This window comes from Drosophila hydei, unplaced genomic scaffold, assembly GCF_003285905.1.
Source record: "Drosophila hydei strain 15085-1641.00,03,60 unplaced genomic scaffold, DhydRS2 tig00000001-arrow-pilon, whole genome shotgun sequence".
NCBI lineage: Eukaryota > Metazoa > Arthropoda > Insecta > Diptera > Drosophilidae > Drosophila > Drosophila hydei.
Window position 1 is genome coordinate 15,158,059 of NW_022045643.1, and position 19,669 is coordinate 15,177,727.

General features: G+C 35.8%; 4 protein-coding genes across 7 annotated transcripts; 1 reads left to right on the forward strand and 3 right to left on the reverse strand.

Annotated features, from left to right (window-relative positions):
• Positions 1-1,466: 1,466 nt before the first annotated feature.
• On the reverse strand, positions 1,467-2,209 carry LOC111604320 (H/ACA ribonucleoprotein complex subunit 2-like protein). The gene is made up of 2 exons (XM_023322374.1): positions 1,857-2,209; positions 1,467-1,800 (listed from the first exon to the last, which is right to left on the reverse strand). Exons 1-2 carry the CDS (start codon positions 2,105-2,107, stop codon positions 1,569-1,571), a joined length of 483 nt encoding a protein of 160 aa, XP_023178142.1. The 5' UTR covers positions 2,108-2,209; the 3' UTR covers positions 1,467-1,568.
• Positions 2,210-3,203: 994 nt separating this feature from the next.
• On the reverse strand, positions 3,204-6,500 carry LOC111604319 (tudor domain-containing protein 3). Of its 2 annotated transcripts, none has more exons than XM_023322373.2 (5): positions 6,351-6,500; positions 6,091-6,254; positions 5,950-6,037; positions 3,744-5,876; positions 3,204-3,682 (listed from the first exon to the last, which is right to left on the reverse strand). In XM_023322373.2, the coding sequence occupies exons 2-5, from the start codon at positions 6,123-6,125 to the stop codon at positions 3,461-3,463; spliced, it is 2,478 nt and encodes an 825-aa protein (XP_023178141.2). In that variant the 5' UTR covers positions 6,126-6,254; positions 6,351-6,500; the 3' UTR covers positions 3,204-3,460. The 2 variants fall into 2 exon arrangements, with proteins under 2 accessions (XP_023178141.2, XP_023178140.2); XM_023322372.2 differs by having other exon boundaries at positions 3,221-3,682; positions 6,347-6,500.
• A 171-nt stretch (positions 6,501-6,671) lies between these two features.
• On the forward strand, positions 6,672-11,614 carry LOC111604293 (1-acylglycerol-3-phosphate O-acyltransferase Pnpla3). 2 transcript variants are annotated; one of them, XR_002751737.2, is made up of 8 exons: positions 6,672-7,092; positions 9,563-10,245; positions 10,307-10,473; positions 10,580-10,688; positions 10,752-10,840; positions 10,900-11,144; positions 11,220-11,344; positions 11,420-11,614. XR_002751737.2 is itself a non-coding variant. In XM_023322319.2 (7 exons), exons 1-7 carry the CDS (start codon positions 6,933-6,935, stop codon positions 11,264-11,266), a joined length of 1,500 nt encoding a protein of 499 aa, XP_023178087.1. In that variant the 5' UTR covers positions 6,672-6,932; the 3' UTR covers positions 11,267-11,363. The 2 variants fall into 2 exon arrangements, 1 of the variants encoding a protein (XP_023178087.1); XM_023322319.2 differs by lacking the exon at positions 11,420-11,614 and having other exon boundaries at positions 11,220-11,363.
• A 1,388-nt stretch (positions 11,615-13,002) lies between these two features.
• LOC111604325 (adenylyl cyclase X E-like) lies at positions 13,003-18,119 on the reverse strand. 2 transcript variants are annotated; one of them, XM_023322382.2, is made up of 13 exons: positions 18,010-18,119; positions 17,506-17,575; positions 17,297-17,437; positions 17,078-17,237; positions 16,254-17,028; positions 15,578-15,678; positions 15,219-15,525; positions 14,705-15,164; positions 14,279-14,640; positions 14,124-14,218; positions 13,912-14,063; positions 13,716-13,857; positions 13,003-13,658 (listed from the first exon to the last, which is right to left on the reverse strand). In XM_023322382.2, exons 2-13 carry the CDS (start codon positions 17,560-17,562, stop codon positions 13,192-13,194), a joined length of 3,219 nt encoding a protein of 1,072 aa, XP_023178150.2. In that variant the 5' UTR covers positions 17,563-17,575; positions 18,010-18,119; the 3' UTR covers positions 13,003-13,191. The 2 variants fall into 2 exon arrangements, with proteins under 2 accessions (XP_023178150.2, XP_023178151.1); XM_023322383.2 differs by lacking the exons at positions 16,254-17,028; positions 17,297-17,437; positions 17,506-17,575; positions 18,010-18,119 and having other exon boundaries at positions 17,078-17,152.
• Positions 18,120-19,669: the final 1,550 nt, after the last annotated feature.

A 19,669-nucleotide genomic window follows, 5' to 3' on the forward strand; every position in this document is an offset into this window, starting at 1 on the left:
TTCAAATCTTTAATTTATTTACGTACTTATATCGTACAAATATAATGCTTTATTATTGTATTTTTAATATATATTGGCTACTACATATATGGGACACTATTGTATGTACATACATACCTATACAGCACTTATGTATGAACACATTCCCTCTCATTGTCTGGATGTAAAACTGGATAAGTATAAAACGCTGCCCGCCCGGAAATGTGAATTCAAGTATCGTATTGGAAACGAATTGATTTAATTATTCTTATAATGTTTGTCCGGTTCGATTTTTGGTAATATGTATGTATTTAGCCAGCGACTTGAATGCTTATGAATGGGCGTATGAATGTAATTAAATTATATAATCTAATCATTTATATAATAAATAAAAAACTAGGAAATACATACATACATACATACATATATATATATATACATGTATATATATATATATTTAATACTAAATAACAGTAAAAGCAAAATATAAAAAATATAGTTCTATGTCACATTTTATTAAGCACAAACAATACTTTGAATACTGATTTAAAACACTAAACACATCCAAGCTACACTGAAAAACTGTGTAAAACCATTTATAAAAATACAAAACATATATATAAAGAGAAAATTTTTAAAATCCCTAAGGGACACCAAAAACAGCATTTATTCGTTAATCTAATTATAATTACATACATTGCAGATTCCAAGACGGCGTCAAAACTATTTCTGTTTATCTTAAATCAAATATTTTATTTTATATATATTATTGAATTCTATTGGACTCAAATAATCGATTTTGAAAAAAAACCTATCTTAGCTACCTTATATTAAACTTTAATATAAATTTCTGATTCAGGCTAATAGTCAAAAGGAAGCGAACGAGTGACTTTGATGCAAATATATGGCTATCACAACTTTATAGATTATGGAATTGAAGTATAAGAAAAGGATGCAAACCAGATTCGACAGAAGCTGCTTCAACTCCACAAATCAAATATTACTTTTAGCCATGTATCTAATCTTTTCTTCCTCTTACATTTGAAAATGTTAATATATACAGAATAGTTGGGTGGAACTGTAATTATAATTTATATTAATAACATCAAATCCTAATCCACTTTTTATTCCCCCTTCATAAGTTTTCCCCTGCAAGTCAGTTTTCTAGCTCTAATGAACAATTCTGCAGATTGAATTAAATCAATCGGGAACATAAAGGATACGATCATATTTTATTTTCATTATGGACGATGAATTTAATTTAATACATAAATTACAATTTTTAAGAAATGCAGGCTCAAACATAATTTTATATTTCATCAAGAGGAGCAAGCCTCAATTGTTTCTCTGAATTCTCAGAAAAGTCCCTCGCCTTATTTTTTACAGAAGAAAAAACATCGAAGCAATGAATATGTTTATGTATTTTTCGTTACACAATTTATTTAGCTTTATAAAAACAAATATATAATATTATTCATATCTGAATATTTGGGTTCATTTATTTTTTCTTTAAATTGCTATTGTGTTTGTATGTTTTAATGTTTGTCACTTATTAATAAAGTTCTTAAAAAAATTATGAAATTAGAAATTCAAATGGGAACATTTAAGTTAGACAATTCTTCTTTAACTTCATCGTATAGATCTTTATATTCTTCGTTTTGTCGCACAAGCAGAGCCACGGTGCCCCTCTTTACGCCCATCGCAGCGCCTAGGTCTGCACGACTGGGGGTATATGTATAAGGAATACCCTTCTCCTCACAAACGGCAGGCAGGTGGCACATAATGTCAACAGGCGTCACGTCCCCGGCGAAAATGCAAATGCTGCGATGTTATTTTGATTATTATTGCAAAATACACGTTATGATGAGAATTCTTACCCTGTTTCACCTTTTCGCAAACGTGTTTGCACATCTTTCAGTCCATTTCTCAAATAGGTTTTATGCTTCATAGCTTTCTTTACCAATTTGTAACATTTTTTAGCTAGCTTCTTGCCTGCCATTGGTTTCGCTATAGCATTTATAAACAACAATTTGTCGTCATAGGTCTCTTCCTCCTTAATGGTCACATTATCGCTGACTTTAATTGAAACATCCGCTTCTTCTGAGTGTTCCAGTTTTACTTTAACCATTTTATTGAAATACACAAAAACACAAGGTACTTTTGCTTATTTTGCCTTTTCAACACGTGCTAGTCGGTGGGACCGTACTTTATTAATGTCAGTATTAGCCCTACTATTTAAAAGTAAGGCACAATAGCATACATTCCTATCAGTGTTGAACAACACCATAAGTTGGAGATTTAGTATTTTCTGGAATAAGTTAACATTCGAATTTAAATAATAGGTAAAAAATAATCAATTTTACAATTATGTTAATTGAAATAAATTAAAATTAAAAATATTAAAAAATGCATGCAAATACGAAAAGTGTCTACATATTGGATATGTATAATATGTGTATATATGTGTGTATAAACTTCTTTTTTATAAAAATTAAAAACAATTTAAAAATATGTTTTACTTTGACGTGTTTTGATTCTTACCTATTCTGTATCAAATGTATGGAAAACAACGTTTATCAGCAGTACAAAAAGTTCTCAAGAATCTAGAGTTTGTGAACATAGATGAACCAAAGAATAAAAGCTGCCTTCGATCCAAAACCAAAAAGCTCATCAAGTTCGGTCGAATGTGATGGTTTCGCTTACATTTTACTTCGATTGCATGGGGGTAGTGCATCATGAGATCATGCAACAGGGTAGAACGGTTAATAAGAAATATTGTCTCCAATCAGCATCAACAAAGACAAGAGTTGTGGAAAACAAAGATAACGAGAATTGGCAAAAACAAACACAGTTTGAAAGGGACAACATGAATATTCCTGTATAAATAACTTTAAAGAAAAAAACAAAAATTTCCCTTTACTTTTTCAACAGATAGTTAACATTCTTTTTTATAGTGATCCCGACACCTTAAACATATTTTGAATAAATAAGGCGAAACTAACAAAACAAAAAATTAATTTATCTGATAAGTTTTTTGTTTTGTAAAACGGCTTTTCGCTTAGCGTACATTGTTTTTAGGGAACAAATTTGAGCGCATCTATTGCTGATCTGTTTTAGTAGAGATAAGCACAACAAGATTAAATAACCTAAATATAAAAAACCAAATGAATACCATCATAAAAAGTCGGATGCTAATTATTTTAAGATATTTTTCCACAAGTTTTTCGATTTTTCGACTTACAATATCAATCTGCGTAGCTCTATTTTTGGTTGTAAACTTTTAATGCAACAATTCAATTTGGAATCTGTAATTGAGCGTCCATTACACTGAAAATGTTCCAAGGTATACAATGTGCACATACTATACGTATACAAATGAGTTTCGCATGAATGTAAATGTAGAAAATGTTTATAATAGTTTGTCGACACATTTAATTTAGCTGTGAATAAGTTTTGACAGGCATCGATCTCCATTATTCTCTTAATATTCCCGTTTGTGAGGTGGGACATAAACCTGTTGTTGCAGAGCCTGGCGATGGCGCGACTGAGGATGCTGCTGCTGGGACATGTTGGTTAGGGGTCTGTTCTGGGCGTCAGTAAGGGGCAGAATATCAGATTTTAATACTTCTTCGTGGTTGCCATAGCCGAGGAAGAACACCACACAGGTATTTTCCGATACAGCCGTTATCTCAGCTTCATAGTACTGAAAATAGGGAAAGACAATCAGTGTTCAGTAGTTCATATTCTAAGTGCTGTAGACTTACGCGTCCATCATCCCAATACTTGGCCATGCACAAATCGCCGCCCTTCCATAGCCAGGGATCGCATGGACCACCACCACCAGCCGGACCAAAGCCTTTAGGCGGCGATGGCATTTCTATTGCCACTGCCACTGGTGGCTGCGAGTTGGACGGCACAAAGCAAGCGGTTGTATCTGCTTGAGCAGAAGAGATGTTATTGGCTTGTTTGGTTGCCGTCTGACCTTGAGCTGAAGTTAGTGCATGCGGAGGTGGAGCTATGCTCAATCCTTGACTCTTCAAGAGGCTCATAGCAAACTCATTTGTCTCCTTGGTTTGAAAGCCCATTATTTTGCTGGGATCATAAGTGTAACCATTTGGCAACTGCGTGCAATTGGCACTCGATGGTTGTCGAGTGTTGTCCTGCTGAGCTTTATGCTGTCGCTGAGCAGAAATACTCTTCTCCACTGATTTTTGGGACAGAGAAAAAGTGCTTTGGGGCTCAGATGACTGTCGAGTGGATTGGCCTCCACTTTGTCTGCCACCACGTCTATGTTCGCGTTTCGTGTTGCTTATCTTCAAATTAGCTGTGTCTGTGACGACTTTATTCACACGATTATTATATTCATCACTATGACTATTAAACGGATTGCCGGTCTTGGTAGGAGGAGTAACAACACTTCCTGTTCCAGCACAGGCGCCATTGCCTTGCTGACGGCGCCTGTTGTGGTTGTGATTGCTGCCGGAAATTCCGTTCTCAGAGCGAGCGTTACCATTGCGATTGTTTTGGCGCTCGTTGGCACGACGATTGGCCCCTGGCTCCTTCGCAGAGATATCGGGTTTGCTTGCTTCAGTGCTTTTGCTTGACACTGCATTCGAGTCGTGGCCATTGCGGTTGGAGCTTTTGGCATGCGGTTGCTCAGTTGCACGTGAATTGGTGTCCGACTTGCTTACGCTACCGCCACCCACAGCTCCACCTCGATCATAATAGCTGCTACTGCTACCGACTCCACGACCAGCTCGACTACGTGTGCCGCCCCGTTGAAGCCGGCCAGAATGACCGCCACGATTAGCAGCAAAGCTGCTCGAAACATTGTTTTCAAATCGCGTGCGTTCAGCCATATTTTGAGATTTGCTCTCAGCCAAAGATACAGCCAATGCTGTTTTATAATCACTTTCGTATTGCCTCTCCAAAGCCTTGTCAGTACTGGAACTAGCTTTTGTGGACTCACCGCTTATATCGCCGGCTATCTGATCAGTGCGTAGTTTGGTAGTGAGAAAGTCGAAAAGTGTGGCATTTGCTGCCGGTTTTGCGGCTTCGGCTTCATCTTTGAGACTGGCGCCGCGCTTACTTTCCCTGCCATTTCGCTCTCCTCGACCGCAGCGCAATTGCGTTTCGTTTGCACTGTCTGCCGCATCCTTGCGCCTTTTCAGATTGAAGAGAGCCCTTTCTAAATTATTGCGTGTTCCTTGCAATGCAGTCTTGGCTTCCTCCTTGCTGTAGCCTTTCTCAAGAATTTTCTTGATGTTGTGGTCCACAATATTTTGACCTCCGCCGCCAAAGACCTTCCTAATAGCCGCCTTGCTGGCCACGGCAATTGCTTCGCTTCTCATATTGTTAAACTCCTCGTTCTCCTTGGCGGGCTTATCTTTGTCTTTGTCTGCAGCTGATGCAAGGCTTTTAAAGTTGCGATCATCATTTGCATCGATGTTTTTGCCAAAAGTCACCCACGGTGGTGGAGCAGACGCGCCGCTAAGCGGGCGTCCGCTGCGGGCATATTTTAGCATAGTGCGAGCGAAATCCCATTTTTCGTACAATGCGTCTACTCGTCCGCCCAGTATCTTAAAATCGCTGCCACGCAACAGCAGAAACCCTTGAAGCAGTTGAAGTTTCTCAGCGTGAAAGTAAATCTTTGAGCCAGGCGCCACGTTCAGACTGAGCGCTGGCACCGGCTCCAATTCGAGGGCCTGTAATACGGTTTGGCCGTCGCTCAGCTCCAGCTGCAAAAGCCGAGGCGCAGCTTTTGACTCTTCCTTGCTCTTCGGAGCCGCAATGTTACGAACTCTTTGCACCTGCAGAACGACGCCACCTGGAAGGACGCCAGAGCTGTCGTCTCTTTTAATGGGTAATGCACCGCCACCGAAGTCACGTAAGTCGCGCTAAAATTAATGCGAAATTATGTTTAATACTCTCCACACAGTGGCTTACCGGCTTTACTTCATTTTCACTTACATTTAGTGCAACTTCAATTATTTTGGCTGGGTCGGAGTCATCGCCGACGGCGCTTTTCAATGACTTTATTCCATCCTCGGTGAAGTGCCTGGGAGATGTTGATTCCATTAAATGTATACATCTATTGATCAATCTACTTACCATCCGCTAGCTTGCAATTTATTTGACAATTCCATTTTTTCGTGAATTTACAATACATATATGTGTACATATATTTTAGCGAGTGCAGCACAAAACTACCCAAAAACGTCGTTCCGCAGCCTAAATTCGCCGCACCCTAAATTTCGCCGTGGTATTCGATGGACCTATCGATAGTTCATCGATGATTTGGGTGTGATTTGGGTATAGTTTCATTTTAATAATTAAAAAAGAATAGTAGGGCATAGCATTTACATACTTACAGATTACCTTACACTTAAATGCATAATTCATAAATGGTTTTTTCAATGTGTAAATATTCAATCTCAATGTTTAGTATAGATATTTGTTCTGCGACTATTTGTTGAATTTTAGAAAACCTGTACATGTTTCATGTTCGTAATTCGAAATTAAATTTTCGGGCAAAACCATTTAAAAATAACATAAATATTCAGAAGTTGTTAGGCGCCTTAAATCGGAAACTATCGATATCACTATCGATGTTAAACTGCAGTTTTGTGCTAAAAAAAAATAGGCTGAAATTCATTCAAGTTTATCGATTGCAACAAAGTTTTCGATTGCGGCAACTAATTTTTGTTCATTGTTATTATAGCAGCTGTAAGTAACGGTTGGTGAAAATTTTGATCGGAAGTAAAATAAAATCAACGAAGACACAAAAAGTTTAATCAATACTGTGCAAAACATACAATAACAAAAATTTCTTCCTAATCAAAGACGTGTATATTTTCGGTGCCAATAGTCAAGTTGGAAAGCGCGCAAATTAAAACGTTCTTATCAAACACATATACATAAATATCTGAAGTGGTGATAATAAAAAACACAATATGAATTTATCCTTTGCTGGATGCGGTTTCCTTGGAATATATCATGTCGGCGTTGCTGTTTCCTTTAAGAAGTACGCGCCGCATCTACTTCTAGAAAAAATTGGAGGAGCCTCGGCGGGCTCCTTAGCAGCATGCTGCCTACTATGCGATTTGCCACTAGGTATGCGTAATTTATATATATGTACACTCATACATACCTACATATATATATATATATATATATGTATATATCTATTTATTTATTTATATATATATATATATATATATATATATATATATATATATATATATATATATATATATATATATATATATATATATTTATATATGTATATTTAAAAAACTGGCCGCAACATTTGACTTTGGTGTATTGACCTATGTTCAGTAAACAATAGAAAATTAAATTTAAGACCTATACACACATACAAACGATTCTGCAGCCAGCTGGGAACACTCCCATTTGGGGGCTCGTCGCTGCGGAAACGTAAGCTAGCAACAACAAAAGCGGACGAGCTGAAAATACACACACAAACGGGCGTATGCATGTATTAGTGTATGTGTGTGTATAATGTGTAAACATGTTTGTAAACTGTTACGAGCCCTAAAAATAAATTCTCATATTGTGTTTACGTATAAACCTAAATATTTGATTTTATGAAGGTCGCTTTTGCTTATCTGTGTAGGCACGTTTTCAATTGTACTTTTCAAGAGTGCTGTATGCTGATATGAAAAACAATAATATTTATATGTCTATATATGAATGTATCTGGAGTTGGATGACACCAGTCAAAACCCATTCTTTAAATTTTCCGCATTATACATATACATATAAACGAATATATATACTTTTACCTGTTGCTGCATCTTTTTACTACATGCTAGTAGAAAGTTCGGTGGGCAGTCAGGTAGAATGATATATTGCTGCACCTGTTCCAGATTAATTGCAGCAGTTAGAAAAGATGCGTCGCATATGTATGTGTGCCCGTTTGCATGATATGGACATATGTATGTGCTCGTGTGCCTGTGTATGTACAAATAACTGTTTCTAGCGAGTAATTTGCTTTGTTCTCTTTGGTTAATGACTTTCGCACTTTGAAACGAATAATAAACCATCGAAAGTTGATATCAGTCAGCGGATATACCTACCTTTGTATATATAAATTAGACATATACATATGTATGTATGTATATAAATAAGACATATACATCTATGGTTCGATAGACAAACCAAATAAACAATGAGTTATTGATCTTCCGATGTTTTATTTTTGTAAGAATATGTATGTACATATGTACATAGAACAGCTTATGTACATGTGTACATAATGTTCGTATGTTCTTACAGTAGGTCCCAATTGACGTCAATTCCATTTAGCTCGAGTTTATCAATTCAGCAAAACAAAGTGAATGAGTTTCCTATTAGATTAAACGTACACATACATACATACGTACATATGTTTATGTGTACATTCCCATGAAAGTGTTTTTATTTACTATAAATATTAGCAGCTGTCTTTCGGTGAAGCGGCTGGCTTCCAGTACGCTTCATTGTAACTGATGAGGTCTATTTACACTTTCGAATACACACATTCAAACAATTCTATGTGTATTCCTAATAATTGTATATGTATAGGTATATGTGTAAGTATAATATTGACAAATATTTTTAATTGCACAGTAAGTTCTAGTTTGCAAAACAGCTGGGTGACTGACATGTAAATTTGTTTCACATTTCAGTATGAACCCTAAATAAAACACACTTCCCTTACGTCTCCTTTTATTATTATAAAACTACCCCTAAACAATAAGTGTCACGATTCACGAGAATGCATTTGGCATTTGTATGTTAAAACGTAATACAATATGATATATTTATTATTTAAAATGTATATATATATATATAATTATAGTATATTATATTAAATATATTTAATATATGTCCTACCAATTTCATAATGTGATATGTATGCTTTAGATAATAGCAACTTCAATGAAATTTTGAAATCAAGAATCCGATAATACCTTTCGTAGGTTTTTGAAATTCTAAGCCTATGCATAGGAACTGAGCTTTAGTATGTCGCGTTTTCAAGTAGACTGATACGCTATCTAGAACCTGCTCAAATGCTTCAAATATCGTTGTCAGCAAGTCAGCAACAATATCATTTAGGCTACTTAACTCCTAATTCCTTTTGCCTAATGAAAATATTTATGTGGTAAAATTTTCCTTAAAATATTGTTGATTAGCTATTGCATACGCAGAACTATAACATATTGAGTTAAAACAAAACAGTTGTCATGAACATATATTTATATATATATATATATATATATATATATATATATATGTATATATATATATATATATATATATATATGTATATATATATATATATATATATATATAATTACTTATCGGTTATATGTTCGACGAAGGCCAAATCAAACTAATATTTAAACAACTTAATGTGCACACGTCATTTCCGATCGTCTTACAGGGTCCCCGTTAGAGTCATCTAAATCATTAAAAGCATCAGAAATGGTACACAATAGTGAATACAATTTGTTTATATACCTTATAATACTGCGAATTGAATATTTTAATATTTGAGTGGTTTTACATCTCTTTAAAGGTAGCATGACATCGGACTTCTTTCGTGTGGTAAACGAGGCACGACGTCATTCGCTTGGACCGTTCAGTCCGTCTTTCAATATTCAAACTTGTTTGCTAGAAGGGCTCCAGAAACATCTTCCACATGACACGCATAAGCGCGTCAGCGGACGTTTGCATATCTCTCTAACGCGTGTTTACGATGGCAAGAACGTGATCATTTCTGAGTTTAACTCGCGTGAAGAAGTGTTGCAAGCTTTACTTTGTGCGTGCTTTATTCCCGGGTTTTCCGGAATTTTACCACCGCGATTCCGTGGCGTGCGCTATATGGATGGTGCATTTTCGGATAACTTACCAATTCTAGATGAAAACACAATCACTGTGAGCCCATTTTGCGGAGAAAGCGATATTTGCCCACGTGATCAGAGCTCACAACTTTTCCATCTAAACTGGGCCAATACAAGTATCGAAATATCGCGCCAAAACATCAACCGCTTTGTACGTATTCTGTTTCCGCCGAGAGCAGAGTTCCTCTCAAAATTCTGCCAGCAGGGATTCGATGATGCACTGCAATTTCTGCATCGTAACAACTTGATTAACTGCAGACGCTGCATAGCCGTTCAGTCTACATATGTAGTTTCTGAAACCGTTGCACCATCGCAAGAGAATGAGTCTGAATGCCGCGAATGTAAAAAACATAGAAAGGTATGCAGTTCATACATTTACACATAGCACACACTTTAATAATTTCAATAATATTTTGCAGGATGCATTGAGTTCAAACCTGCCAGAAACAGTGATGGTGGTTATACAAGACTATATAGAACAGGCTAACAAAGGCTTGGCCAATTGGATTTTCAAACATCGTGGAATTAAATTGCTTTCTTTGCCAGCAACCGTACCGATGGAATTTTTCCTGGCCACAATATCAAAGTGGGTTAAATCGAGTTTCCGATTTGATCATTTTATTTTTTTAATTTTTTTATTTGAATACAATTTTATTAATTGAATACAATGAATACACCATTTTATTTTGTAGACTCACCACCATTACGCCAAAACTGACAAAACAAATGCGTCATATAGTGGAAGAGTTTATTGATCAGCTTAACAATACTATGACAATTCGTTTCCTCAACAAATTTACAGTAAGTAAATAGCTGCGGTCAACTTTTGTTAAAATACAAATATTTTGGGTTTTTTTCACACAGCTTTACGATCAGCCCCATTTTGATGCAACTGGCCTATTGCACTCCAACCAGGTGTATGGTCCACAAGTTTCAATTCTGGTCGAGAATTGGTAATTAAATAGGGAACTCCTTAAATGAAATAATTGTACTCAATGTCAATCTTACATAGTGCCACAACACCTCTTGAAAACGATGTCGGACATGTCCTTGAGATGACTGCGCATAGCGACTCGCTATATTCGTATTATTATTCAGATAATAATACCAACAAAATTCAAGTAACCGAAATATTCGACATTGAAGACATTACGAAACACGAACTATGCACAGATTTGGAAGTTTATAACAGAGCCGCGGAGGATCTTCCTGTAGCGCATCAAACATGTAATCCTGAATGGGATGGAATTAAAGCTGGTAAATTAAATTTAATTTTCATTAAATTCATATCGTAATGAAGACATAAAATAAAATAATCTGCTTATCTTCTAGTTAAAATTATGCCAACGACACCTGAACTACATGATGTTGCATTTTAAAATCTACCTAGTATGCCTCCAAATCTCCAAGTTAAAAAATATTTGAAAAATCAAATATTTTATATTTCCGTATTAAAGGTAAATTCGACATTTCGAAGTATGTTTTTAGTTAACATACATTCAAATATTATTGATTAATTTCTGTCTTTTCAGATGAGACACGTATAGTGTAACACGTATCTGTTATCCTGAGGCTGAAAAAGATTAACCAGTTTGGACATGTAATTGGACATGCGCTTTTGAACATGTCTCTATATTATTTGTAATGTAACGAACCCAAAGAGGCTTGCAGCCAAACATTTCATTGCTAAAAAAAGTTAACACATTTTATTGTAGAAACCTATATACCTAAACTAAGTTTTGTACAGTATGAGCTATTTTTAAGTTATGGATACAAAATATCATATTGTTTTAAGTAAATTAATAAATTACATTAAGAGATTAAATAATTTATTATAATAAATATAAGTAAATGCGTCGACATATTATTAAATGAATGTCAACATGTTACAAACATTTTTAATAAATTTTATAAACTTTTTTTACTTCATTTTTCGTTCTTCGAGTGCCAGATGCCTTAAAATAACATTGGATAATCAATTTATCAATTAATATTAAAGTGTATTTGACCAAAACAAGTAAGAATACTTCAGTCGGGCGCTATCGACAGCATAATACTCATTCACAGCCAAAGCGGTGCCAGCTAATTTTGAATAGATCAAGGTCAACAGTCAACAGTACTTTAGAAGATACAGATTTTTGCCTCCCCCATGTGAATGTTGTACTTATGATTATATATTCCAAATTTCAAGTCTCTGCGACCACTTATAAATTTGCCAGCAACTTTCCAGAGGTGTGTGAGAAGTGTAATCCTACGGAAGATATTACTTAGAAAGATTGCCTGTTATAGCTAGATGATATAATAGTATAATCCAATTGGTTAGAGGAACACATGCTAAACACACTTAAAAAGGTATTTACGAAACTAAGTGAAGCAAGCCTCAAGATTCAAATTGATAAATATGAATTTATGAAAAAGGAAACAATTTTTTGGCAATGCCGTAACTAATTTTCCAATATCAAAAATACAAAGTAAAATAAAAGTTTATACCAAACTGCGCTCATATTCACAATCAATATCTGTCTTAGCAAACATATTACTCAGCTAATGAAAAAAACGATTGACAATGGTCTGGGCTACAAAATACATCAGTTCATACCTCTTTGGAAACCTTAAGCTATCATAAACGTTGAAAATGGTTGAAGAACATATGAAAGCCAAACATGAAACTCCAAAGATGCAAAATTATGTTAGGCCAATTCAATTACAGGCATCGAAATGCATTTATTTATTTATTAAAACAATTAAAACAATTAAAACATTACATGAGAGGACATTCAAAAGTATGCTCACAAAAGAATTTTTATATACAGGAATATACAAATTTGAATACCACGATTAAATACGTCATGGATTTATATATGGTTGATTGTTTACAATTGCTTTCATGCATTGATATGTAACATTGGCAACAGTTATAAATGGAAAACCTAAAGACGTTACATATGCACCCATACATTCACATGCGTGTATTCTGTTCTATTCGAAGAATCGAAATTGCGATGGAACTGTGTTTGAATTATCAGCTGCTACTTAAAGCAATAGTCTGTGGGTTCGAGCCTGGCGATGAAGGGACTTTTTCTATTGTTTTTTTTTTATTTATAAGGTGGTTAGGTGAGGTGAGTCTACCAACGTTGATCCACGTTGGTGTCGCAATGTCGGTTTTTATTTTGTTATTTTTTAATACTCCATACAAAATATTGAAAATATTAAAAAATAGAGATCATACCGTATCAAAGAGAATTTTGATATTGTTTTGATTTCGTATTATAAAATAGCTTAAAACTGATTTGGCTTAAGTCGACTAAAAACTATCTTGTTTATACCTAAATTCGAAGTTACTATCGATGTCTACAAAATAGGTTGGCAGTATGCCTTGACCCTTGACGAAGGTCATTCCGCGGTAGTTGCATTCTACCCCATATTTTTTTAGTATAAAGGCAGTATTCTGAGTCACTTGTATTTTGCCGGCAACGCCAGTGGAGTCCATGCGCGAGGCCATGTTAGCAGCATGTCCCCAAATATCGTACTGTACCTGCGAAGCGCCCACCACACCGGCCATCACCTCCCCGCTGGAAATCCCTATGCTCATGTCGGCGTTGAATACAGCACGATCAATTGGAATATTCTTATAATCATTGTTGCACACCCAAAGCGTTCGCATCAGATCCAAGGCAAACGTTGTTAGCACGAAGACGACCTCTTCCTTTTCGTCGATTATTGAATAGTTTCTTTTTAGGTAAGACGCTTGCAAGATGCGTGCACGTTGGACTGCAATGAAACAGAATTTTTATAATAAACAGAAGATCAGCTAACTTAATCGCTCACCCTCCTGAATAAGAGAGTTGTGGCTATCTGATTCATTTTTTATACTTAATTCTGTATGAACATCCAACCCACAAGCTGCCATATATGTCGAGCCCACGATTTTGATTTTTTCCACTCGATAATTGTCCCTGTAATAATACAACTATACTAAAAATATTAAGAATTGCAAATAGAAAACATATTTTAAAGGTCTTACGATTTGATCAAATTCGGAAATAATCTCGTTGAGAACACGCAAATTGGGCAAAGTCATCTCAAAGTTCTTGAGGGAAGCGAACATAACAGCCACCATGTCATAATTCTCATAGTAAAATTCGTGTTTGGCTAACGAAGTCAGATAGACATTTACTGCAATAAAAGAATTTATTTATATCTCCTAAATTTGAACAAAGCAAAGAATTGTCCTACCAACATGGGCTGGCAAAATGTTATGCAATAAAATAGTTATAGATTGGGCGGCTATACGGTAATCGTTCTGTTTTTTTATTAGTTCCACTCTCCATCTAATTAAAATATTTTTGTATGTACTTGCTGAAATCAGAGGTTCAGGAGGTTTTACTCACTTGTAATTGATTTTGTTGTTAAATTCTATCAGTCGCTCCTTGAAAAATATAATACACAAAGTTATTACAATCAGAAGACAGTGTGCGTATTCAGATATTAAATATGGGTTGGTTGTCAAGCTGTTATGTACAACGTATTCATATTGATAAATCATGATGCTTAAATAACTGACAGTCTCTAAAAATCCAACTAAAATTTTCATACCAAATGGTATGCGTGTAAAAATTATGCTCATCATTATAATAAGGCACACCATACACGTCAGAGACCATGGAGAGAAGCACAATTTATTATCAGGGTCGTATTTGTACACTATGCTGTCGATTTGCAATAGCTGGAATTCATCCTCATCACAGTTATTCTAAATAAAATAAATCTTGTTAGAAACTTTTAGCCAATCAAAATCAGCTACGTCAGCTACAAACCAGTATAATAGCTATTATACAAAAGTAAGATACAATGAAGTACACATATATAACAATACGTTGGATGAGGCTGTGCTGTATACCATCCGCGAGTTTAAATAAGAAGTAGGTAACAGCTGAGTACGTATGTGACAATGAGGAATAGCGCCAATAGCAGATCTTTTTACACCAAGTTATAATTAATAACGCGGATGAAGTAAATATCAGGATTACGACCACAGAAAATGAGATTGAATTCATATGAAGGCTATCCATAAGTTGTACGTATATGAGGCTCATTTCGCAGCACCAAGCTAGAAGAACACTGTATTTCAACATGTAATCGGCTTGGTGGATATAATTATAATCCAGTCGAGGATCGTGAAATTGCAATAGAAAACTTCCAATTTCGGAGCTAGCCGCAGATGATGTGGGTCCGGTGTTTTTAAAATTAAATACCTTACATATGAACTCTTTCAGGCTGTTTAAAGATATCATATTATTTTGTTATGCGGCGAACTGAAAATACTCCTACCCATCAGGACCGAGCGGCATCTTTTTCAACTCTTCCTCTAATGATAGTCCTTTGTCAATTGTATCATTTATGAAGTATCCTGAATTAACAGAAACATGGCCACTTAAATCGCGTTTGGTAGTTTCCTCAACACCGATAAGGAAAGTGGCGATTTGGCATTTTTGAAGGAAAGTATCTTTACGCGCCTTTTCGGTGCCTGGATATGCTTTGTACTTGTCGTCAGTCATTTGGAGAGTCCTTTCACTAACATGAATTTGGCCAGCCGTCCCTGTTGACTCTAATCGATTCGCAATTAATACATCTATACCTATTGCAAAGATATATATTTACAAGTAGAGATTGGAGCAAATTCCGCTTACCCCAAACGTCATACTGAAGCTTCGCTGTTCCAAGCACGCCTGCAAACAGTTCTCCCGAGTGCACACCTACCCGCATGTCTATGTCAATCTTTACCTTGTTTCTAAATAGGAAGATACAGTAAAGGAAAGCCACTTAAAAGCATGTTAGTTCTAGACGAGGCGGCTTACTATGAGATACCCTGAACCCTGCAAAGAGGTGATATTCCACAATCATAATGTCTTTTTTAAATACATGCAAACACAAGCACGCGCTCCACTTACTGCGGGATGCAGTACGGGATGTACTATGAGAATTTAATTTCTTGAGCATAATTATGGAATTCAGATGCTAGTATTTGTGAAAGCAGAAGCCTAAAGTGCTTGAAATACATAGTTTGCTGGGGAAGAGGCGATGGGGAGGCAGCCAAAATCCAAAATCCGAAGTCCAAAATATACAAAACCTTTGTAGTTATTACAGGGGCGGCGGACGAACGGACGGATAAACGGACAGATGGACAGATGGACAGACAGACATGGCTAGACCGACTCAGTTCGTCTTTTGATCAATAATACATAAGTTTAATTGGGTGTTGCACACCTCCTTCTAACTGTCATCGAGTCGGCCAAGTCTCTTTCTGCTAGTTACATACATTTTAGGATAACTATTGTAGTAAAGTCATTATATTTTAGTACCAACCGCACTTCACGAATACTATCAATCATACTGAGTCCTAAGTCGACGCAGCTTTGGGCATGGTTCGGATCTGGCTTTATCAGGCCCGCAACACAATAGTAGCAGTCGCCTAAAAATTTGATGCGTTGCACAGAATATTGAGATGCAACCTTGTCAAATCTGGCATACAACGCGTGCAGTAAAGCGACTAGTCTCTTAACGGGTAGCGTTGTCGTTAACATGGTGTAGTTAACTATATCAGCATACAGAATAGTAACATCGGTATGAATTTGAATGGATATAATTCGATGTGATCTGATATTGGGCATTTTGTGTTGCCTTTTAATGGCCTCAAGCCGTTTTCGAATATCATCTTGAATGGGCTGAGCTATTTGCGGTGGCAATATGCTATGCAAAAATAATCTTTCCTGCGCACGTGCGCTCCTTAACGCAGTATCCTCCATCACATACTGATGCCGATCAAGCAGTGAAGCGCGGACGACAATCTCGAGCATTACGCGAAAATAGGTGCCCATCATATTTAGGCAAATATAGTTGCATAGCTCAACTATGATTTGGGTAAACCGTGTCTCATCACCCAGCTTATATCGGTATTCGGAGCCAAGATATACTGCGAAGTAAACTACATAGATTACGGTCACACAAAGTGCAAGCCCCATCGCCGCATAGACTTGTGGAATCGGGAAAAACATATAGATCATTAATATAATGTATTCATCGAAGATTGAATCCAATAACCATTCGTTATATCGATAGTGCAAATAGTTCAACACCAGATCTGTATAAGTAATATTAAAACATGGTGTATAAGAAATACAGATACTAACCAACTGAAACAATAGTCAGTACGGCTATCACCGACGTAAGGGTCATCATGAATTTATGTTTCATCGCAAATTCCACGTTTACGTTAGGCCACATTACTGCAATGATGATAGCGGCCACACCCCAATAGCAGAAAATATCTAAATATATTAAATCCAGGTACTGTGTACGCAGACAATTAAATTTCATCTAAAGTGATGATTATTTAAGAAATGCATCACCACACAAGTCGTCAATAACAAAGCGCTATGTAATGATGTGAAAAACAAGTGAATCGTCAGAAACAGGCCGACGCACTTGGCCCTAAGACGCATTTGGTGAGTTTCGAATTCATCTTCTATGCCCGCATCTTTACACTTTTTCTGAAAAAGTTAAAGTTTGTATATATACAGACATTTTATAGGTTTGATTTATCGTGAATGTATGGTACCGTTAAAAATCCATAATCCCATTGAATCTCCTTTGTATAATCCAATTTGTAAATCATTTTGAAAAAATATCTACGTAAATAAATTAAATGTTATAAGAACTTTAAATATAAACAGACACATATTCAATTTTAATATTGTTATAAAAGAATAACTACAAAATCAAGGAGTAGCTGATATAAGACTTTCAAAAACACATTGGCAAGAAATCCCAGAAGCCAATCACAAAACATGGACTTCAGCATTCAAGACACAAAACAAACAGCGGCTGGACTTTTCCCATGGGCTATATAATGGGAAATGCGTTCAGACGAACGGACAGACGGATAGATCAACTCAGTTCTTCGTACTGATCAAGAATTCATAAACTTTACCATTATACCCTGAACTCCCATTTTCTGTGTATTCAATTAAGAAGCACATTTGATTTAATTTCATATTGCAGGCTTATTGTGTCGTCTAATTCTTACAAGGATTAGGTAATTGTCGAATCATCGGTTACTTACAAAAATCACAAACTCAAATGGTAATACTCAATACAGAGCTCAAAAGACAATTAACAATTATATCTTGAATTTCTATAAAAAAAAAAACTAAACTAACACCAAACCAAAATACAAACAGACAGATCGAAACTGAAAAAGGAATTCATAAAATGTATACGTCTGAATATTTTCATCAGCTTGCCTCGGAACATCTTATGAATGACAAAAATTTATGAAATCTCTATACAGAAACTTTCATAAACACCATGCAAAAAATTTCTTTCAATATGAAATTCGTTTTATAATTAAAAGTAAAAACGGTATAATTGAGCTTAAAAAACAATATCATTACCATCCAGTAAAATGTATCCGAATCACCATGAATGTAATATTTGTAATTTTTATATAATAATTATAATATGTTAATTTATAGAAGCAAGCAAAGCGCAAATAACCTTCACAGATATCCCCTAACATTTGACGATTAAGTCAGGAAACAATCAATGAAATGATTTACTCGCAAGTCGAGATAACCCATTTGATCAGTATCTATACATTTTGGGACTACGGCTCTAAGACTGTGAAAATTACAGGATATTTATCATGTCACGCCCCAAACGAGCCGTAAATTTGTATACCCTGATCCCATTGAAAATGGGAAATCAGGGTATAATGGTTTTGTGCAAATGTATGTAACAGGCAGAAGGATGCGTAGCAGACCCCATAAAGGATATATATTCTTGATCAGGACGAGAAGCCGAGTTGATTGAGCCCTGTCCGTCTGTCTGTCCGTATGTGTGAACGCGTGGATCTCAGCATCTATAAGAGCTGGAGACTTTGCAGGTCCGTGCATAGCACGCGCATATCGACTTTGTTTCAAATATTCGATAACTATTCGCATTTAATTATCGATTAAAAACATGATTGAAATGCAATTAATAAATTATGTCTCGTACGTGTCAAGAGCTAGAGCCTCCAAACTTTGTTATTAGTTTTATCTATATTTTATGCAATTTTGATTTTTGTTGGATTTTGGATACCGGCTCCAAATTTCCCCAAATTCTTAAAATGTAAGTTCAGTTGAATCTAGGGCCATGATGTGAAGGCGTTTGCATCTCAACCAAGCCAACAGGATATGTAGATCATATGCTGAAAATTTCATTAAAATCCATTAAGTGAAACAGAAGCTATTAAACAAAACGTTTGGTCAATTTGCAAAAGCACATGTCAGCAATTTTCCTATGCGTGTGCACACATACATTCAAATGCGTGTATTCTTGTCTATTCGAAGAATGGAAATTGCGATTGAATCGTGCTGAAATATTAGCTGCTACTTAACTTCAAATTTGCAACTGCTTTAGTAAGCAGTGCAGTGGCTGCGTTGGTAGAGGCGGCGCTCGTTAGTCTAGGGTTCGATCCTCGCGGCGACGAGACATTTTTTATTGTTCAATTTTTTTTTTAATTATGAAGTGGCAGTATTGTTTTTTGAATACTCGTTACGGAAAATATTAAAAAACTCAAAAAGGACTGGGATCAGGGTATCTCCTAGTCGGGCACCCCGACTAGAGTTTTCTTACTCGTTAATTCTTGCATCGGTATATGAAATACTGTAACTTCTTATACTCAACAATTCACTATTTAAGTTTCGTGTTCAAAAACTATAAGATCAGAGTATATCTAC